Below are 19,360 nucleotides of genomic sequence, written 5' to 3'. Positions count from 1 at the left end.
ATGGGAAGAACTTCCTGCACCACTTGATACTAGGGCTCAAATAGCCTGCTCATAGTTCAAAGTTAACAGAAAGGGAAATCATTTTGCATGATGGAACAGAGAATATGGCAGTAAAAGAAATTAACCTTTCTTAAAAGAGCTCCGGCTCCTTTGCACTTCCAGATCAAATTTCCCATGGGAAAATAACATCTGGTAAAAACATTTTGAGGCCATAGAGAACTTGCTTTAAGAACAAAAGTAACTCCTTGGGTGCTAGGTATTTCATCGAGTGCCTGTTGGATAGCGGAAAGTAGACTGGAAATGGGATTCATAAATTTTTCCAGCCTCCTCATCCCATGTTTCATCTCTCTTTTTTCTCAAGTTACTCTTCTGCCTTCAGTCTCATCCTAGAACCCAAAGGTACAACGGTTAGAATATTATGTCTCAAAACTTCAGTACTGATGTTAACATACCAAGTTCATGTTCATCTCCTTTATAGTGCTGCAAAATACTGAAAAAGTGATAACGGGAATGTAATGAAATGTTACAACTCGTATTAATTTCTGTGAGAGACGGGAACAACAACAACAATGACTACTATATAGAAATCCAAGTAGATGTGAAATTTCATGCTTGTTAGCATTACAAAGCTCTTTTTCTATTTTGGAGATACTAAAAGAAGCTTTCAAGATGCTTTTATACTTTGGTTGCTGATTTGCTAATGATGTTCAAAGCTTGCAGGTTAATTAATAAAACTTATACTAGTTAGTATTTTTATAAGTGAACAAAGATAGGTAGGTTGTGATGTGTTTTTAAATTTTAAAACAATAAATTATGATTTCACAAAGTTATATATTTGGTTCTGCAATCAGATCCAAAAGTTTTCTAATATAATAGAATTAGAGATTCCTATTCTTGTAGACCTTTCTCGTATCTTATTCTTTTGTTAATTTCCATTCTAGATCTTTATCTATATGACGACCAGACGAGTACCACTTTCCTACTGCTAAAATAGACCTGATGTCAAGCGATAGAAATCGGCACCTCAATCTTGCCTTGTCTAAAATATCAACTTCCAAAATTTAAAGATTTGGAATCAAGAAAAAATGATATATTCCTATTTTTGAAATTAATAACCTTCAGATGCAGCCTAAAATTTAGATCTACAGGATTTTTCCGACAACTTGCACAAGTCAAAGCCAAATTATGGAGGACTTTTTCTTCCATTCTAGATCTTTATCTATATGACGACCAGACGAGTACCACTTTCCTACTGCTGAAATAGACCTGGTGTCAAGTGATAGAAATCGGCACCTCAATCTTGCCTTGTCTAAAATATCAACTTGCAAAATTTAAAGATTTGAAATCAAGAAAAAATGACATATTTCTGTTTTTGAAATTAATAACCTTCAGATGCAGCCTAAAATTTAGATCCACATGATTTTTCCAATAACTTGCACAAGTCAAGGCCAAGTTATGGAGGACTGTTTCCACCAATTTACAACCTTGTTGCAATGAAACAGGAAGTGATCCAAGGTTTTAGTGGCAATGCCACAATGGGGGGATGTCAGATTTCCCCATTCCTCAACCATGCAACATATCTAACAGTAGGCTAATGCTCCCTTCCTAACTCCCAAAGAAAACAATTCACCCTGCAACAATTCCGATGAATGGCAAACTTACATCTATTTACATGTATCTTAGACCCCGGTAATAACGATGTGCGAGTCTCCCTCCAACTCTTTGGAAAAAATAAATCCAAAAATTCTATCAATTGGAGTGCACCATAACCTAATTTACATTGAATTCCTCTCCTACTCTTTCTTTTGTTGCTTCGAGAAACAGGGTGGAAAGGTTACCGACCAAGATTGAACTCCAATAGAGAGATGCCAATAAGGCCCTGTTTGGGGGAGCTGTTGGCAGTAGAGCTGTTGGAAGTAGAGCTGTTGGAAGTAGAGCTGTCTGAAGTAGAGCTGTTATAAAAAGCTGTTTGCTGTTTGGTAACTACATTCGTAAAGTGCTGTGGTACATTGTTTTGTGTTTGGTAAACAAACTGAGAAAGTACTTTTGTATGACAAAATTACCATAAAGGACATTGCATAGTATTATACAACAGAACATAATAAAACATAACATAAATTAATACATAAATATACGATAAAGTATAATATTATTGTAATATAAAATAATGTTATGTTAATATAGCATAATAGTAATATAATTATTAGAGTAAATTAATATTTGGTAATATAACATAATATTAAATTATTTAACATAACATATTAATGTATTATGATATAATGTAATATATATTATATTTATAGTATAATACAATAATAAAAGTATAAAATATTATAATTATTAGTATAAATTAATTTCTCATAATATAACATAATATTAAATTATTTAAAATAACATATTAATGTATTATAATGTAATGTAAGATAATATAATATAATATTTATAGTATAATACAATAATAAAGGTATAAAATATTATAATTATTAGTATTAATTAATTTTTCATAATATAACATAATATTAAATTATTTAAAATAATATATTAATGTATTATAATGTAAGATAATATAATATAATATTTATAGTATAATACAATAATAAAGGTATAAAATATTATAATTATTAGTATTAATTAATTTTCCATAATATAACATAATATTAAATTATTTAAAATAATATATTAATGTATTATAATGTAATGTAATATAATATAATATTTATAGTATAATACAATAATAAAGGTATAAAATATTATAATTATTAGTATAAATTAATTTCTCATAATATAACATAATATTAAATTATTTAAAATAACATATTAATGTATTATAATGTAATGTAATATAATATAATATTTATAGTATAATACAATAATAAAGGTATAAAATATTATAATTATTAGTATAAATTAATTTTTCATAATATAACATAATATTAAATTATTTAAAATAACATATTAATGTATTATAATGTAATGTAATATAATATAATATTTATAGTATAATACAATAATAAAGGTATAAAATATTATAATTATTAGTATAAATTAATTTTTCATAATATAACATAATATTAAATTATTTAAAATAACATATTAATGTATTATAATGTAATATAATATAATATAATATTTATAGTATAATACAATAATAAAGGTATAAAATATTATAATTATTAGTATAAATTAATTTTTCATAATATAACATAATATTAAATTATTTAACATAACATATTAATGTATTATGATATAACGTATTATAATATTATATTTATAGTAGGTGATAACGTATTATGGTATCTCTCTAACAATTTTTCTAGTTAGGTGATAAAATTGATTAAATGATTACTAGATGTTTAGACGAGAATCACATAGATGAAAAATTATTTAGCATATTCTACGTGCATACTTTAATAAGGCTTGGAATATACTTCATATAGCCTGGCACACAGTTTAGCCTTTCTAACACACAATTAAGGATTGGACACAATTAATCTAGCATGGTATACATATATCTTAGCACATAGTTAATCAAGGATTGCACATAGTTAATATCCATCCTCTCTAACTTTACCTTGTTCATACTTTTTTACATTGTTGACGTAGTAGCAACAAAAATACAACGAACATTCATGTTTGGTCAAATACAAAATAAAACAGCATGTGGAATTGCACTGCACTCAGAAGTCAACGAGCTATAAGTTGAGAAGCAATATGATCACGCAGAATATCCATCTCACGGTTACCCAATATTTGGCTTTGCTCTGCACTTAGTTCTTCCTGTGGTTCATTAATCTCTAAACAATCAGAAGGGAGTAGATCCTCATTATCATCATAAGGCTGAAACTCCAAATCTTTGATTGCATGATTTCTAATAAAATTATGAATAGCCATGGAAGCCACCACAATTTGGACTTGTTTATGATAAGAAAAGTTGGGCATGGTACTCAACATTCTCCATCTACTTTTCCAGCATCCGAATGTCCTCTCAATAGTGCATCTCAGGGAGGAATGTGCATGATTAAAGATTTCATGCATACCCTTTGGTTGACTTCCACGTCGAAAATCTGGTAAATGATACCTCTCCCCTTTGTAAGGCCCCATATATCCCAACATGTGAGGATATCCTGCATCCACCAAATAATATTTACCTGCATATATATATATATATGAGTTAGTATTTTAATATATTTAATGAAAGTTAAAAAAGTATACTTGCGATCATAATATATTTAATTAATATGCATACATCTATATTATAATATATTTAATTAAAATGCATACCTCTAGGTGGGTGTGGAAATTGGAGCTCTTTTCTGTGTATAGCATCTAAAAAAATACGAGTATCATGAGCAGTACCTTCCCATCCAGCACAAACAAAAGTGAAACGCATATCAAAATCACAACAAGCCATAACATTTTGTGTAGGAATCCCTTTTCGGCCAATATATGGTACTTGTTTGGATGGAGAAATTTTCACTGGTATATGGGTGCCATCAATTGCTCCAATGCAGTCCTTAAAATAAGGCCACCAACGATGATCATCGCGGATTTTACTTGGAATATTTTTGAACTCTTTATCCAGCGGGCTAATAATATCCTTGGACATCCTTAAAACAGCATTTAAAACATGGGTGAAATATCTACTAACTGTTTCTCCGGAATGTTGAAATCTTTCTTGAACCATCCTATTCCCAAACCCATGTCCTAGAATCATCAAAAACATAGACACCAGCTCCTCAACAGGAATATATCTAGAAGCCTTTAAACCATATTTGATTTTCAATTCCATGCACAGATTAATAAATACATGTTTTTCCATTCGAAATTGTTGTTGGCATCTATATGGATTGCCATGTAAAATTTCTGATACAAACTTGTATCCGGTTTGATAAGAGGTCCTACAAGGCTCCTTTTCAATATATTTTGTGTAATATTCAGTAACCATACCAACAGTTGCAGTTAGTAGAATATTATAATTATCATCATCAACTATCTCATCTTCACTGGAATAATTCTCCTCAAAACTATTGTCAATGCTGCCCATACCTGTAGAAAACATATTATGCAAAAAATAAAACATCTGTAGCAAATAAAACAAATGATATATAAACATATAATGCAAATACATATAATATCACAAAATCATAACATCTATAATATCCATAAAATCAATAGCATCCACGATACATTATCCAAGAGATACCACAAATACATATAGTCCATCATCATTCTATAATAGAAGTTCATAATTAAAACTACAAAACATATTGCCATAATAGTACGTCAACAACTACTTATGTAAGTTTGACATTCGCTTGAGCCATTCAATTCGAAGATTGGTATCTCGGAGTGCCATAAACATCTCTCGATGTTCTCTTTTAAGGAGCACCTCAGCAGCAATCAAAAGCAGTTCAGGTTGTGCTACCATCTCAGGCATCATATGCACTACGTCCATCACCTCATCGATACTACGTCCAGGTTTATCAATCATCTTGGATGGCATTGTACTTTTCTTCTCCACTGCATCAATAAGACGACTCAATTGCTGAGATAGTTGTGCAGCACCCCCAACCTTCTTGCATTTCTTATCATGCAAAGTAGAGCTAACTCTTTTCTTTCCTCTCTCTTGGATAGCATCAGATGCAAGAGTAAGGTTAACATTAAAATTATCAGTGGGAACATCATCAATTTTATACTCAATCATATGATGGTCCTCATCTGAGTTACCTAAGCCCTCAAATGTATCATTATTAACCCCATCCAACCTCTCATATACTTCAATTGTGTCCTCAACATCCTCCTGCACCAGTAAAGCTGGTGCCCAGGCCCCCTCCCCAGTGGCACTAGTACCTCTAAATAACCTATCCAATTTTATGGCATGTTGTAGACCACGTTCTCGAAACTTAGCTGCATCAGGAATCTCCTGCAAGTTAACAATATATAGTTGTCAATAGTAGTTTATAGGTTAGTATAAAAAATCTTACAAATATTAAACTAGTGGCACGTGTACCTGCAATTTTTTTTCCCACCATGCATCTGGTGCATCTATTGTATTTCTAACAGGATCCCATCCAAGTCCTGTTTCCTTTCCCACCAATTTCATCCAAATGCTCCAATTTGCTTTCAGGTTATCCCACTTATTTTTAAATTTTTTGTAGTCATATTGATTTCCAGTCTTCTCATTGAATTTCTTAATTATATTGGCCCACCCTAACCTATTGAAATGTGTTCCTGGGCGATTACCAGCTTCAACTCCACCAATACATATATCGATAAACTCCTCTATCAATTTTTCATTCCAAATGGCCTTCCTCTTCTTCTCATCTTGGGTTGATGGACCAGCAAGGGTATGTTGGCTCTTCTTAGACATTTGTTCTTCTTACAATGCAACAACAAAGACATGAAACATTTTGTCAATCATAAGTCATGATTTCATCCATATGAATAAAACACCTTGTAAAGTATATTAGAAAAACAATGAGATATTAGACAAGGCATGCAATAAGAGGCAATTATTTGATAGAACTATAAGCATTTTCACCAGCTTGCACAGTTCTTAAATGGATCTCAGGCTTTACTGGTTTCGTCTATGTTCTTGACCATTTTTGGTCAAGCTAGTCTTCTTAATAGAACTCTATGTCTAATGAATGTCAATTATTTGATAGAATCAAGGATTTGATGGATGGCTATTATGATACTAAATAAAGAAATTGCCATTACCATGTATAAACTTACTCTTCCCATTCCTAACTAGGTAGCAGCATTTTTTCCATGATCTCAGGAAAATTTTGCCTACGTACCATGATCTCCTTTCTTTTTAAATTTCAACTTCCAGATCTTGTAGGACTCTCTTTCTATTGGAAATAAGATCAGATTAATAGGAACATTTATTACCTTATTTATCTCCAGTATCTCGATTTTATATTGTAAATCCATTAGCACCTACAGGTTCTTTCCTTTTAGCTCTCAGAACATGCTCATATGATTCTGTAATAAATATGAAAATTGATTATTTCTGAAGGAATAAAAGTAATAGCGCACCGAGATTTCTCTTAAAAAAATTGTGAGATTGTTTGGAAATTCCCAATGCTCGGATCATGAAGACTAAAGTTTGAATCATGTAATGGTTACGTTGTATGCACATTATTTGTCAGATTAATAAGGTCCAGGGGGCATGTCTCATAATTACGATCGAGATGAATGAGAGGGATGGCATCAGTAAACTATTTCACTAAATTAGAAAACCTGTGCCTAACTGCACTATAAACCTGTGCCTAACTGCACTTTGTTGCTTGCACTAACTACGCTCAGGCCAAAACATATTACATTGTCAAGTTCCCAATATTAGCCAAATACGATGTTGAGTACCCAATATCTTCTTGGCAATATTGGAAGTATTAGTAACAATAGTATGCACCACTAAAATGACAATAAGGTGTAAGATCTTTTAATTAAAACATGCTTCAATATTCATCAAATGTCCATTCTTGGAATCACTAGCAGTGAATTTTGTTGAAGAATGACAATGTAAGTAGTAATTTGGACTTTAAGTCAAAAGTATAAGCATAAAATATTTTGGCTAATTAAGAATAAAAGGAGTATTCTTACTTCTTAAAGCTTCAAAGTGCAATGGAGATTGCAAATTTCTGAGCCACTAGGTGATAGTACCTGACAGAAAATGATCCAATCATAAGTTAGAAGGCAACAATAATATTACCAAACTCCATTAAAATTCTAAATACAAATCTATCTTTCTCTCTGTAACAGAGAGAGGAAAAACTTGGTCCACCCGAAGAGAGAGGAAAAATTTGGTCCACCCGAACCATAGAGGAAAATCTCTCTCTGTAACAGAGATTTCTCTCTCTGTTCTCTCTCTCTCTCCCTCTGTAACAGAGAGGGAAAAGAGCTCGCCGTCCACCAGAACTCCCTCCCTGCAACAGAGGGAGGATCTCGCGGTCCACGGTGGACCGCGAGATCATTAAGCGTACAGAGAGAGGATCTCTCTGTGTTATAGAGAGAGATCCTCTCTCTCTGTAACAGAGAGAGATCCTCTCTCTCTGTAAGGGGAGGCACCGTGGACCGTGGTGGTGCGGTCCACGGTGTCGCGGCTTGAGCATGGACCGAGGATCTCTCTGTAACAGAGAGAGATCCTCCCTCTGTCTCACCCGTGGACCGCGAGAGAGGAGGCATCGTGGACCGCAATGCTGCGGTCCACGGTGTCGCGGCTACAGCCTGGACCGCGATGCCGTGGTCCAGGGGTGGTTCTTCGTGGTCCATGATCGAGGAGGACGGGCCGCGAGGTGATGATTAAAAAAAAAAAAACAACACATTGATTTTGAAAGGTGCAGAGAAGGATTAAATTTTTTTTATTCTAAAATGTTGTTCAAGGAATGCATACAAAAATTAAAAAAAAAAAATACGTTCTCTTACGGAAAGAACTCTGACGGCTAGGGTTCTTGGCTCAACCAGATTTTTTAGGTTTATAAAGGGGCAAGCTATGTAATTATTAGATTTTAATGGGGGCATTTTTGTCAAAAATAGAACTTTCCGAAAAAGCTGAAACAGCTTCCTCCCAAAAGCTCCAAATTGGAGCTTCTGCCAAAAAGCTGTTTTCAGCTTCCCGCAAAAGCTGAAACAGCTTCTTGGAAATTTTACCAAACACACTTTTTTCCCCAAAAGTACTTTTGGAGGGCCAGAAAGTGCTTTTTGGCTCTCCAAAAGCTCCCCCAAACAGGGGCTAAGTTCAGCTAGGGCTGCACGTGGCCTCATCTGATCCACTTCTGAGCTATAGCCAATCTGAAAAGAGTTAGATCCTATGAAGCACAGACATGTACAGAACTTTGGACCTACTTTAAACCCCAAAATCTAACGGATTTATAAAATAATTATTAACCGAAAAGGATGAAATTTTGATTTAATTTTTCGATCTGATACAAATATTATTTGAATTTGGGATGTACTAATGCCCCATCCAAACTGACCTGTTTATAGCCCTATAACCAAATTCTTAACAGTATAGTTCATGGTTATCTACTTCACTGAAACATAAATTGAGCATGAACTGAAACATAAATTGTATCACTTCGGAATACGATTAGAAATTTCCTTAGAACGGTTGGTCGATTAAATTCACTTAATCTCATCATCTTTCTTGTAAAGTACATATAATAAAAATATAAAAAAAATGAATTTTTAAATCCTTCCAAAGTAAAACTAAATCATTAGCAAAAAATGTGAATCACAAAGTAGAATCCATACCAAGCGAACAAACCAACCAGGTAACTGCGGGCCAGCATTGAATCAAACATCTTAGCTTTTTTCACCCAACATTGGGGTTTTGGATTTGCCTCAAACTACATGATCCAAACGGGTCATTGTTGTGAGAGACACTGTAAGTAGCATGATTCAGGTTTCCACTCCCATAGACCAAAAAGAGTTCTAAACATTCCAACCCCTACCAAAAGAAAAAACAAGGAAAAAGGGGCAAAAAAAAGGGGAAGAGCTTTGAACATATATACATGCACGCAAGGAATCCAGAGATGACGTGAAACCATACAACATGATTAGTTCCTAGCCACAATGCAAAGGGTGTGAAACCACAGCAGATGCAAATGATGCAGACAGCACTTGCGTCATGCCACCACCACTCCATGAATAGCTTGCAAATCCCAATAATTCTCTCTACCAAAGTAGTCCTAATTAGACATTGCTTCCTGCACCCCAAAAGAAATGATTATGAGAAGTTATGATCGAATCATTTGGAAACATAAGCAAACCTATATGAAATGTTCTAGCAAATGAACCAGCTATACAATGCAGATGTCATTGGACAAAAGTAATCACTTGGCCCTCACAAATGGATTTGAACAACATGTTGTTCCACGAATTTACATCTATAATGCATAAAAACCTGTTGCTCTAAAAGTATGAATAGCTACAAAGCTTTTCAGTGCAGTCAAATTAGAATATTTCACATGCAATAAAAAATAATGAAGGGAAACATAAGAAAATGAAGACCAATCGGGAGGCATGAGGCCTTGCGATGGCAGGCAGGAATCTCTTTTCCTCTTTATTAGATCAGTAGACAAGATTCATGTATTATTCCCAAATTCAAATGGTATTTGAATTTTCAATTGAATTGCAGGTGAATGTCAAGTTTTTAAAAGCAGCTTGGGAAACTGGCTGTGGATTTTTAGTCCACTGGATTAAATATAAAACCAGGTTCAAGCCAATCAAAAACCATGACTTATTCAAGAGATACCTTTAGTCCTAGAAGTTCCTGCTTGACCACTGGCATCCTGCTGCGAAACTCTCATTGATCTGAGCTTGGATGCAGAAGACCTGAATGCATGTATTAGAGGCTGTCTTTCTTCTTCATCTTCTTCATCTCGATCATTTTGATCTGATTCGCTAATAGAATCTTCTTCACTTGAAGTATGCCCTTCAAAAAGTTTCTTGCCCTGCAGATTTCTTGCCTTCCTTGGACGGCCCCTGCGTTTTCCGGCCTTCCCTTCTTTTTCATCTGCATTAAATTCATAGTGTTAACTCCATTTTTTGACTGTTGGCACAAACAATACAAAATGCAAATGCTTTAAAAACTTTAAATATATGGAAATCCACATTTAATAAAATAAGTATCTTGTTTAACATGAGATGATGTCAGGTTTATGGTGATCCTCTATACAGTTTTCTGTTGTCTGTAGAGTAAAGATATTTCATGTACACTAGACAGATCAGCTGTCCATTTATCTGGGTTTTGTTAAGGTTGGCACTGCTGTGTCGAATCAGATCAAGACAGCTAGCTTAACATACTAATATTTGATATCTTTTAGGAAGTAACTGGATTTCCTCATGGCATCTCTCAAAGTCTCAAACCAATAAATATCACATTTTTAATATTGAACATGAAACTTCAGAAAGAAATAATAAGCAGACCGGCACAGGTCCTGGGGCACAGATAAGATCATATTTGGTTTAACATTGACATTTAGTGTAAGTACCTTGCAAAGCATCATTCTTCACGTATTTCTCGTGTAAGTGCTCAACAAAAGTAAAGTAGGGGCGCCAGCCACTGGGATCTTCATCTGTGTTTACATTCTCTGATCTCTTCTCAACATCTTTCAGGCTACTTGCAAACAAATTAGGGGTCAATGCATGCCTCTGCAAAGCACATACTATAATTTACGGAGCACGAGTCAGTAAAAGGACTACAGCTTACATGTCTAAGACATCTGATGTGGGAAGTTTTGACACAAATGGAAGGACAGCTCCCTCCAAAAATGACAACTGCTTTGGAGCATCCTCAAAAGCAAATGAAATACCAGCCTTGACTATTTTTAGGATCTCTAATTTATGCTTGTTGCGAGCTGCACCCATGAATGTTCCCGAGAGCCGGGCAGCCAGATCCTTACAATCCGAATAGGACTTGCTTGCCAAGGATTCATTATCACTCCTGGAAAGATCTACTACATGCCGCTGATAGGCCTAATCAAAGAAACAAGAAATGATTAAAGTGTGCAATGGCAGGGATAAAATACAATGAGTGTGCTTGTACGCATACATGTGTGTATGTGCTTGTGCCTATAAATGCATGCATTCACAGTTAAGCACATGTGCATGTGCATGTATGCGTGCGTGCATGTCTCTGTGCATGTGTCATTTGTCATTTTTCATTGAAACTGACAATGGCATAATGGTCATTTGTCATTGAAACTGAGATCCATGTCAACCTGGTAAATTATCAATATCAACTGTATCGTTCCATGTAAAATGACTAACAAGCATAAAAAAGAAACTAGTACATACCCTTTTTAATGCCTCCAGAAAAATAGTAGGGATGTCATCATTGGCATTTTTCTTTAGAACTGTAATCAGATGCTTGATTATTTCCATAATGCTTGTTCCATGCATCACAAAATGTGAAATAATCACTGGACCAAGATAGTCCTGCAAGAACTTAAAATGTTAAAATATAACATCCCGGAACATAAGTTAGTAAGTAGTTCCCTGGGAAAAGGATGCCTTTCTTGTTCAGTTGTTCAACTAATTAGATCAAGCTTTAACATAGTAGAATTTAAGTTTTCCAACCAGGACTTGACTAAAAGCAAATAAATATATGTGAAGAAACCTTTCAACATTCAACACGTCAACTAACTCATTTCCAGTTTACTGGAATTGCTGTCATTCAAGTGAAAGAACAGAACCTTTGAAGTAACATTGGCCTTTCTAAATTTGATGATCAAAACAGATTTTGTCCTGCATCATATGGTGCCTCGAGGGGGACAAAATAACCTATGATTAAAAGAGAACATTTGTGCAGGCAGCAGAACATACTTGTCTACTCTTACACTATTCAATTTGTATTTCACAAGGGTGGTATAACTACAGACTAACCTGAGATTAAAAAGAGAACATTTGTGCAGGCAGCAGCACATACTTGTCTAATCTTACACTATTCAATTTTGTATTGGACAAGGTTGGTATCAAGGATTGCCGAACCGGGCCATACCATCCGGTTCGGGCCAAACCGAGCTGACACGGTCTCTGACCGAGTCGGTTCGTGCATGGAAAACGGTTCTGGTCCCGCCAGCTAGAACCAAACGGTTCCATCCAGTTTGGCTAGGACTCGGTGCGTGCAGATGCATGAACCAGGCCAAGGATTGCCGAACCAAGCCAACCGGTTCGGTTCAAACCGGTACCGAACTGGACCGGGCGCCGACCGGTACGGCACCCGGTACTGGTTCGGCAATCTTTGGTTGGTATAACTCAGGTTGATCACTACTATCTCTGTCATTATTCAACAAGCTATAAGCCAGACATGTCTCTGGCCATGTAATTTGTTGCAAGCAACTCTGCAAGGACAATACTACCTGAAACTAGGCATGAACCACTAAAGGCTATCTTCAAATATATTATTTCCCAAAACTAAATCACAGAATGCATAAAATGCTTCATTGCTTATTGTCCTTCCAATACAAATGATAATTCAGCCCTTTCTAGAGTATGAGATCAAGAGAACATTAACCATACCTTAAAATGATCGTGCTTACCTTAGGAACTGCATCAGTGGCTACCAACTTTGCAGCCGCAATCATAACTGCATCTCGGTTGGTCTCTTCAATGTATTCTTCATTTGCATCTTCATCTTCGGTCTCATCTGCTAGTTACAAAGACAAATGACTTCACTTTTTAATTACAGATAAAAAAGTGAGAAAGCAGAATTTGATAAAGCCTTCCATATAAATTATCTTTTGGGACAAATTATAATATATTTACAATACAGAAATGCTTCTGGACTACAAAGAACCTGAAATATTCAGCTGCTGTTCACAAAGGCTCCAAAATTTTTGAAGGAAAGACAAATCTGGACAATATCCTAGACTTTCCAGCCTTGTGGAAGAGTACTTTGACTTTTTGAATAGACACCACATCTCTGCTAGTATGATACAAACCTATCATCGAACAAGACAGTTATCAAATAAACCATTCTTTCAGTAGAACTAAAAGGAAATAGATCCATCAGAATAAGTGCATTGTGGTTGGAAGGCAATGTGGTTATTGAAGTTTGTTTACTATATGAAAACTTACTCTTGAGGAAAGCACACCCCAACTTCTTCCCTCCTTTTGAACTTCAGGCAGGGTCTCAGTGAAGTATTCTAGTTGATCAAACAGTGTATTTCGCTTTAACAAAAGTGCAGTAACAGATGCTTCTGCAGGATTTTCACTATCCAGAGACTGCAGACACCATGCTACATGCAGATACATGTTGAGAAGAAGAAAGCTTTTTACCTGAAAGAAATGAAGAATATCATCAAACATATCTGAACAAGAAAATAAGTTCATACAACTCTTTACATGCCTCATTATCCATATCTTTCAGATCCCTGAGGATGTTGGCCATATCTTCATATAAGCCATCACTTGCAACAAATTTTGTCAGTTGAAGCTCATAGAACCGCTTCAAATTAACCAGAAGGGAGTATTCATCATCACCCGCCTGCAAGCATTCATGTGTTATATTTTCCTTGGCAGCATTGAAGGAAATATAGAGATAACTTACACATACCGCTACTTCCTTCATTGCAGATTTTAGCTTTACTATCAGCTCATTCTCAAGATTCTTCCGTTTATTTTGTGCATAATCTTGCAGGTCGGCTTGACTTTCAGTAGAACAGAAATTGATAGCCTTAATACACGATCTCAAAGCATCCTTCTCACCATGTTTGAAGAAAGCATCGGTTATGAGTTCCAGAATAGTCTTAAAATTCTGAAATGGCAGATAACAGAAATCAGCTTATAGTATATCTAAGTAATATTGAAGAATACACACATTCAGACAGACAAAAAACCAACCTGCTCCTGCCTTTTCAAAGAATAAAGCTCAAGTTTCAAAAGTAATACAATCTCAACCAAAGGTGAAATCTTTGCTTTGTCAGCTATGTATTTGTGTAAAAGCTGCGGATAGTTCTTCATCATGGCACCAGTTATTTCTCGTCTACTATTTTCCAATGCTTCCTGCAAAACTATATCACCTTAGGAATTGCAGATATTTCTCCTAACTGCTTTATCCAGTACAGAAAGTACGAACAAAGAAAGAAACAAATACCAAAAACACGTTTTCATTGCAGAAGACCAAATTTCAGCAGTAACAAGAACAACGAGAGTGAATTATAAAGAGAGATGGGACTCCATGGATGAACAGGTAAACACAACAAAATATCCCGCCAGATTAGGCCTAAAAGACATCCAAAATTAATGAAAACATAATTTAACCAATCAAAATATAACATGATCAACCAATCAAAGAGCACGACATATCACCACGAAGGGAGGTAGCAAAACCATGGCCTGATGCCACACTGTTGGTTTGGAGTAGGCTGTTAAGCTCTAGCAAGACTAAGGCAACTCAGTTTAGCAAAGGTACCAGCTTGAGGGAAGCTTATGGCAACTTTATCCAATGGTCAAAAACAATGGAGGACTCTCGATAGTAGACCTTAGAAGTTGGACAATGGAAGCTTGGAAGAACAATTCACTGATTTCAGAAGAGAAGATTTAGGGAAACATATTGATGGATTGATATGAAGACAGTAGTCTACTAATGGGTCAAATATTTCCAATAAAAGACTGTTCAACAATTACAATAGAAAGAAACCAGAGCCAGAGATAGTTTTAACTTCTCATATGTATATAAGAACATCATCTATAATTCCAACTTTTTCTGTGATAACAGTACTCTAGAGACTCAAACTCCCATGCATAAGTTGTAAGATTGAACATCCAAAGTACCACTTTATGGAGGTCATTCTTTGATGCGCTTGCCCAGTTCGGTTGGTTCAGATATATGGGACTATATATGCCAAACACATACATGAATCTGAAATAGGCAGAGGCATAGTGGTAAAGTTCTACAAATATTTATATTGCAGTTAAAAGTTTAGTTGTTGGGACAGGATTAATCAGATTCTAGCAAGATTCAACTATCTATTTACATGGCAAATCCATCATTAAAACCTTCACTAACATGAAGCTTATACCATATTACAATTATGAGATTGTTAAAACACGTAGTTACAGATATAGAATCCTTACTGTTATCAGGCAAACTTAAATGATCATACCTTCTGAGCTTTAGTATAATACTGCTTTCGATTGTCTGTAGCAGGAACAATCTTTTCTCCAACAGCTTTCCTGGCAGATGCATAGAGCAGTCGAACCAGGTTGGTTGCATCGACGTCAGTAAGTTCAATCATTGGATTCTCATCAAGGAGCATAGATATGATGCACTTCCAATCCTGCAAAATAGGTCAAAGCAATTAACAGGAATGGTGCTAAAGAATTTAGTAGTAGCAATTTTGGATTTTTTTTTAATGTAAATGTAATCATTCTAATTTCCAAAAACAAAGAAGGTCAATCCTGTCTTATTCAGAAATATACTTTCATGGCCTTCATGTCATCCCAAACATCATCAATGACATATGCACTCAGGATTGGATCATCAGGAAATTCTCGTAAAATTTGTAGCATTCTTCCCAGATGAACCTCAGAGGACTCATTATCGCCACCTGGATATATGATTGGCATATCAATGAATCTTCAATTATATTGACCAATTTCTGAAAAGAATATATGATGCAGTCCTAATTGGGAATTTTTACCTTTTTGTGCAATCAAGTGATCATATACTAATTCTCCAATGGCACGCCTAATCATGGGTGGTTCATCAATGAGCAAATCATATAAAGGACCCAATTCATCATCTGATAGAAGCTGATGTCTGGAAAGGCAAGAAAGGAGAATTCTCTTCAGTATGAACTCACAGGTCACATGAAATTACTGCTAGAGCATATTCAGAAGACAAAAGCAATGCTCAATTACCTCAGTAGTTGTTTCAGAAGTCCTATGGCTGATACAGCCACAGAAATATCGATGTCATCAGCAAGCTCGATCATTCTGTTGCAAAATCTCTCAGTAAAAAGCCCAAGCAATGGCACATTATCATCCACCTCATAAAGACTTTGCAGAGAAAGGACCGAAGTTTTTCTCACCGCAGCACTCTTCAGAAGCAATTAGAAGAGAAACTAATTAGGTTTGTAAAATGCACAAAATGATGTCCAAGAATAAGGCAAAAAAAAAAATCAGAAAACACTGGTATGCAAGAAACCTGCCTTGTCATTTAGTGTCCAACCTAGATATTTTAAGTATAAGTCCTGCAAGAAAAGTGATGGATATGATACAATCCAGATACCAAGAGATTTGATGCATAACATCCGTATTTCTGCATCAACATCTCGGTATCTGTGCATAAATAACCTACAAAACAAAAGATATAGATTACATACCCCAAAAAATGAAGAACACCCTCAATAAACACATTACAGCAATTATAGAATCTCAATGGAAGTATGTCTCACCCTGTAAATATTTTGCGCATCATCTCCTCTGCCACAGTTATCTTTTCATGAGTCAGAGATAACCTTTTGTTGAGAGACTCCACACGAGGTCCATCATTCCGCTTCTTCTTTTCAGCATTCAGCTGTCTTTGAGTAGTTTCACGCTGCGCACTGAGTGTTTTAGCTACAGTTATAAAGGAAGTGACAAGCTGGAGGCCAACCAATGAGGCTGCTTGACGGTAGATCCTTGGAGGAGTACTGAAGCACACAACACAAGAGAATCTAAGAAAAGGTTCTTGGAGGTGGACAGAAGTTTAGGTTTGGTCAGAACAACTCACCATGACAATGCAATTACATAATCCATGCATTTCTCAAACAAGACCTTATCAAATAATGGCCCATTCTGACATTCAAGAACCAAATTGTCCCAAAATGATGCAAGATTTTCCTTAAAGTTTTTGAGGTCTTTTTGTTTTGAGTTGTAATAATCTTCCACTTCACCCTATGATATAAACAACATTTTACTTAGAAAAACAAAAATAAGGCAAGAATAGGGATGGAGCAAAACGAAAAACATGTCATGCTTTACTCTTCACATTCAAATATGGATTGGGAATACATTTTTAGCTAGCTCAACAAGAGCCACAACTACATCATCTACATCAGTCTCATCAAGGGAACCCGCATCAAGTTGGTACTTGGCGCCACAGGCCTGTCCATTTGCACCAAGTTCATCAATTTCAATAGATTACAGTAGTGGGACATTAAATAAATAAATAAATAGCCATCAAATGGGGCAAATTACCTCAAACAGCATCATTAGAATCTCAACCATTGCAGATTTGGGATCTGCTTCGTATCGCTCGACCCATTGTTTGACAGCATGGTTTATTAGCTTCCCATTAGATTTAATAATGTCTGTCAAAGTGCATTATAAAAAAAACAAAGTTATATACTGTTACAACAATATAGGCACACATTTTTATGCCTCTGCTCATAGCAAAATAATTTGGGTCCTAACTAATTTCTGGATGAGAGTACAAATCAAATATTTTTATTTAAGGCACACATTTTTATGCCTCTGCTCAGAGCAAAATAATTTGAGTCCTAACTAATTTCTGGATGAGAGTACAAATCAAATATTTTTATTTAACAAAACAAAATGGATGTAGCGTGGAAGGAAAATACGTCAATTTCGTAGGAGAGGGAGATCAATATCTTTACTCTATGTATTTATGCAAAACAGAATGCTGCCCTCAGCTGTGTGCAAACACCCCACTCCCTCGGGGTGGAAGCCATCAAAAAACCACAATAATCAAGTGAAACAAAATGGTAAGATCAAGTCTAGAGGTCCGAGAAGGACATTTTTTATCATGACTAATCGGCAAACACCCAATCGATCATTCAAAAAATGGTGCAAAGACGGCAACACTCCATACCACATAAACTCCTTACTATGCATGCATTCTACATACCACTTGAAATTAACACAAGCTACTTGGAGCATATCGATGCATCCATGCGACATATTACCATTATCGTGACTATCCCAAGTATCCAACAATTATTAGCAACTTATCATAACAGAAGAAGAAAAAGCACACAGCATACTAAAATAGCGACGCTCCAGACTTGAAGATTTACTCGCATAATCTCCGCAACGGAATCGTCACTTATAGTGGCTTGAATTTAAATTACTTCTATACAACAACGAATATTTCAATTAGAAATGAGCGCACAAACCGATCAAGCTCTGATCTTCCCTCCACCCGGCGGCCCGAACCGCAGCCCCGCGCTTCCTCTTAGCCTTGGGGGCGGGATCGTCGAGTCCGTCGAACGATCCGTCACCGCCGGACCCCTGGTCCCCATCAGTAGGGCTCTGGTCAGGCATCTCCCCAACCGAGCCGCTCGATTTGCTCGGCGCTCCGTCAGAGGACTCCAAAACCCTACCCCTCTTCTGCGCACAGTAAAATCCAAGAGTTACAGAAGATTTAAGGATGGGAATTAAGATCGAGCGAAGGATAAGAGGAAGGTGAAGTTCGCTGAAGACTGACCGGACGGCGGACGGACGTCTCCGAGGCGACGGCGGCGTTCTCCATCGCGGAGGAGAGGAAGAACTCTAAAAATTCTCAATTGGACCAAAACTGGATTAGAAGTTAGGGGAATGAGGACTGGAAACCTCGATCTAGGAGGGAAAACCCTAGAAATTTTGGAGGGAGATATAGACAAGGGAGCGAGGTTTGGCTTTTAACTCGAGAAGAGCCCGCGCACGTTAGCGAGAGACTGGGCTAGGGAAAGCCGCGAACGAGATTGGGTCCCTACAGTAGGACGCTCTCGCAGGGCTCGTTTGGTTCGCAGAAAAGGGAGGGGGGAAAGTGGGGTCAACGGAAAAGTAATGAAATGCTTCTTGTTTGGTTGGAGTTTTTAAAGGAGAGAGATGAGAAAGTTGTATTTCCATGAGAATATGATTT

The 19,360-nt window shown here is 36.0% G+C and overlaps 2 protein-coding genes across 4 annotated transcripts; both read right to left on the bottom strand.

Moving 5' to 3' along the window:
- Nucleotides 1–3,524: 3,524 nt before the first annotated feature.
- On the bottom strand, nucleotides 3,525–8,360 carry LOC120110424 (L10-interacting MYB domain-containing protein-like). Of its 3 annotated transcripts, none has more exons than XM_039125319.1 (4): nucleotides 7,609–7,932; nucleotides 6,011–6,375; nucleotides 4,282–5,923; nucleotides 3,525–4,148 (listed from the first exon to the last, which is right to left on the bottom strand). In XM_039125319.1, exons 2-3 carry the CDS (start codon nucleotides 6,368–6,370, stop codon nucleotides 5,291–5,293), a joined length of 993 nt encoding a protein of 330 aa, XP_038981247.1. In that variant the 5' UTR covers nucleotides 6,371–6,375; nucleotides 7,609–7,932; the 3' UTR covers nucleotides 3,525–4,148; nucleotides 4,282–5,290. The 3 variants fall into 3 exon arrangements, with proteins under 3 accessions (XP_038981247.1, XP_038981246.1, XP_038981243.1); XM_039125318.1 differs by having other exon boundaries at nucleotides 6,011–6,378; nucleotides 7,609–7,931; XM_039125315.1 differs by lacking the exon at nucleotides 6,011–6,375 and having other exon boundaries at nucleotides 4,282–5,046; nucleotides 7,609–8,360.
- Nucleotides 8,361–9,295: 935 nt separating this feature from the next.
- LOC103723506 (sister-chromatid cohesion protein 3) lies at nucleotides 9,296–19,157 on the bottom strand. The gene is made up of 22 exons (XM_008814431.4): nucleotides 18,944–19,157; nucleotides 18,633–18,846; nucleotides 17,695–17,807; nucleotides 17,509–17,601; nucleotides 17,228–17,391; nucleotides 16,911–17,147; nucleotides 16,665–16,809; nucleotides 16,375–16,553; nucleotides 16,155–16,273; nucleotides 15,934–16,061; nucleotides 15,618–15,791; nucleotides 14,353–14,514; nucleotides 14,066–14,266; nucleotides 13,859–13,996; nucleotides 13,588–13,788; nucleotides 13,307–13,451; nucleotides 13,050–13,159; nucleotides 11,806–11,946; nucleotides 11,219–11,484; nucleotides 11,001–11,125; nucleotides 10,262–10,522; nucleotides 9,296–9,713 (listed from the first exon to the last, which is right to left on the bottom strand). Exons 1-22 carry the CDS (start codon nucleotides 18,986–18,988, stop codon nucleotides 9,700–9,702), a joined length of 3,375 nt encoding a protein of 1,124 aa, XP_008812653.1. The 5' UTR covers nucleotides 18,989–19,157; the 3' UTR covers nucleotides 9,296–9,699.
- Between the last annotated feature and the right edge of the window lie 203 nt (nucleotides 19,158–19,360).

Source organism: Phoenix dactylifera, chromosome 1 (assembly GCF_009389715.1).
Source record: "Phoenix dactylifera cultivar Barhee BC4 chromosome 1, palm_55x_up_171113_PBpolish2nd_filt_p, whole genome shotgun sequence".
NCBI lineage: Eukaryota > Viridiplantae > Streptophyta > Magnoliopsida > Arecales > Arecaceae > Phoenix > Phoenix dactylifera.
This window is presented reverse-complemented; position numbering and strand designations above follow the sequence as displayed.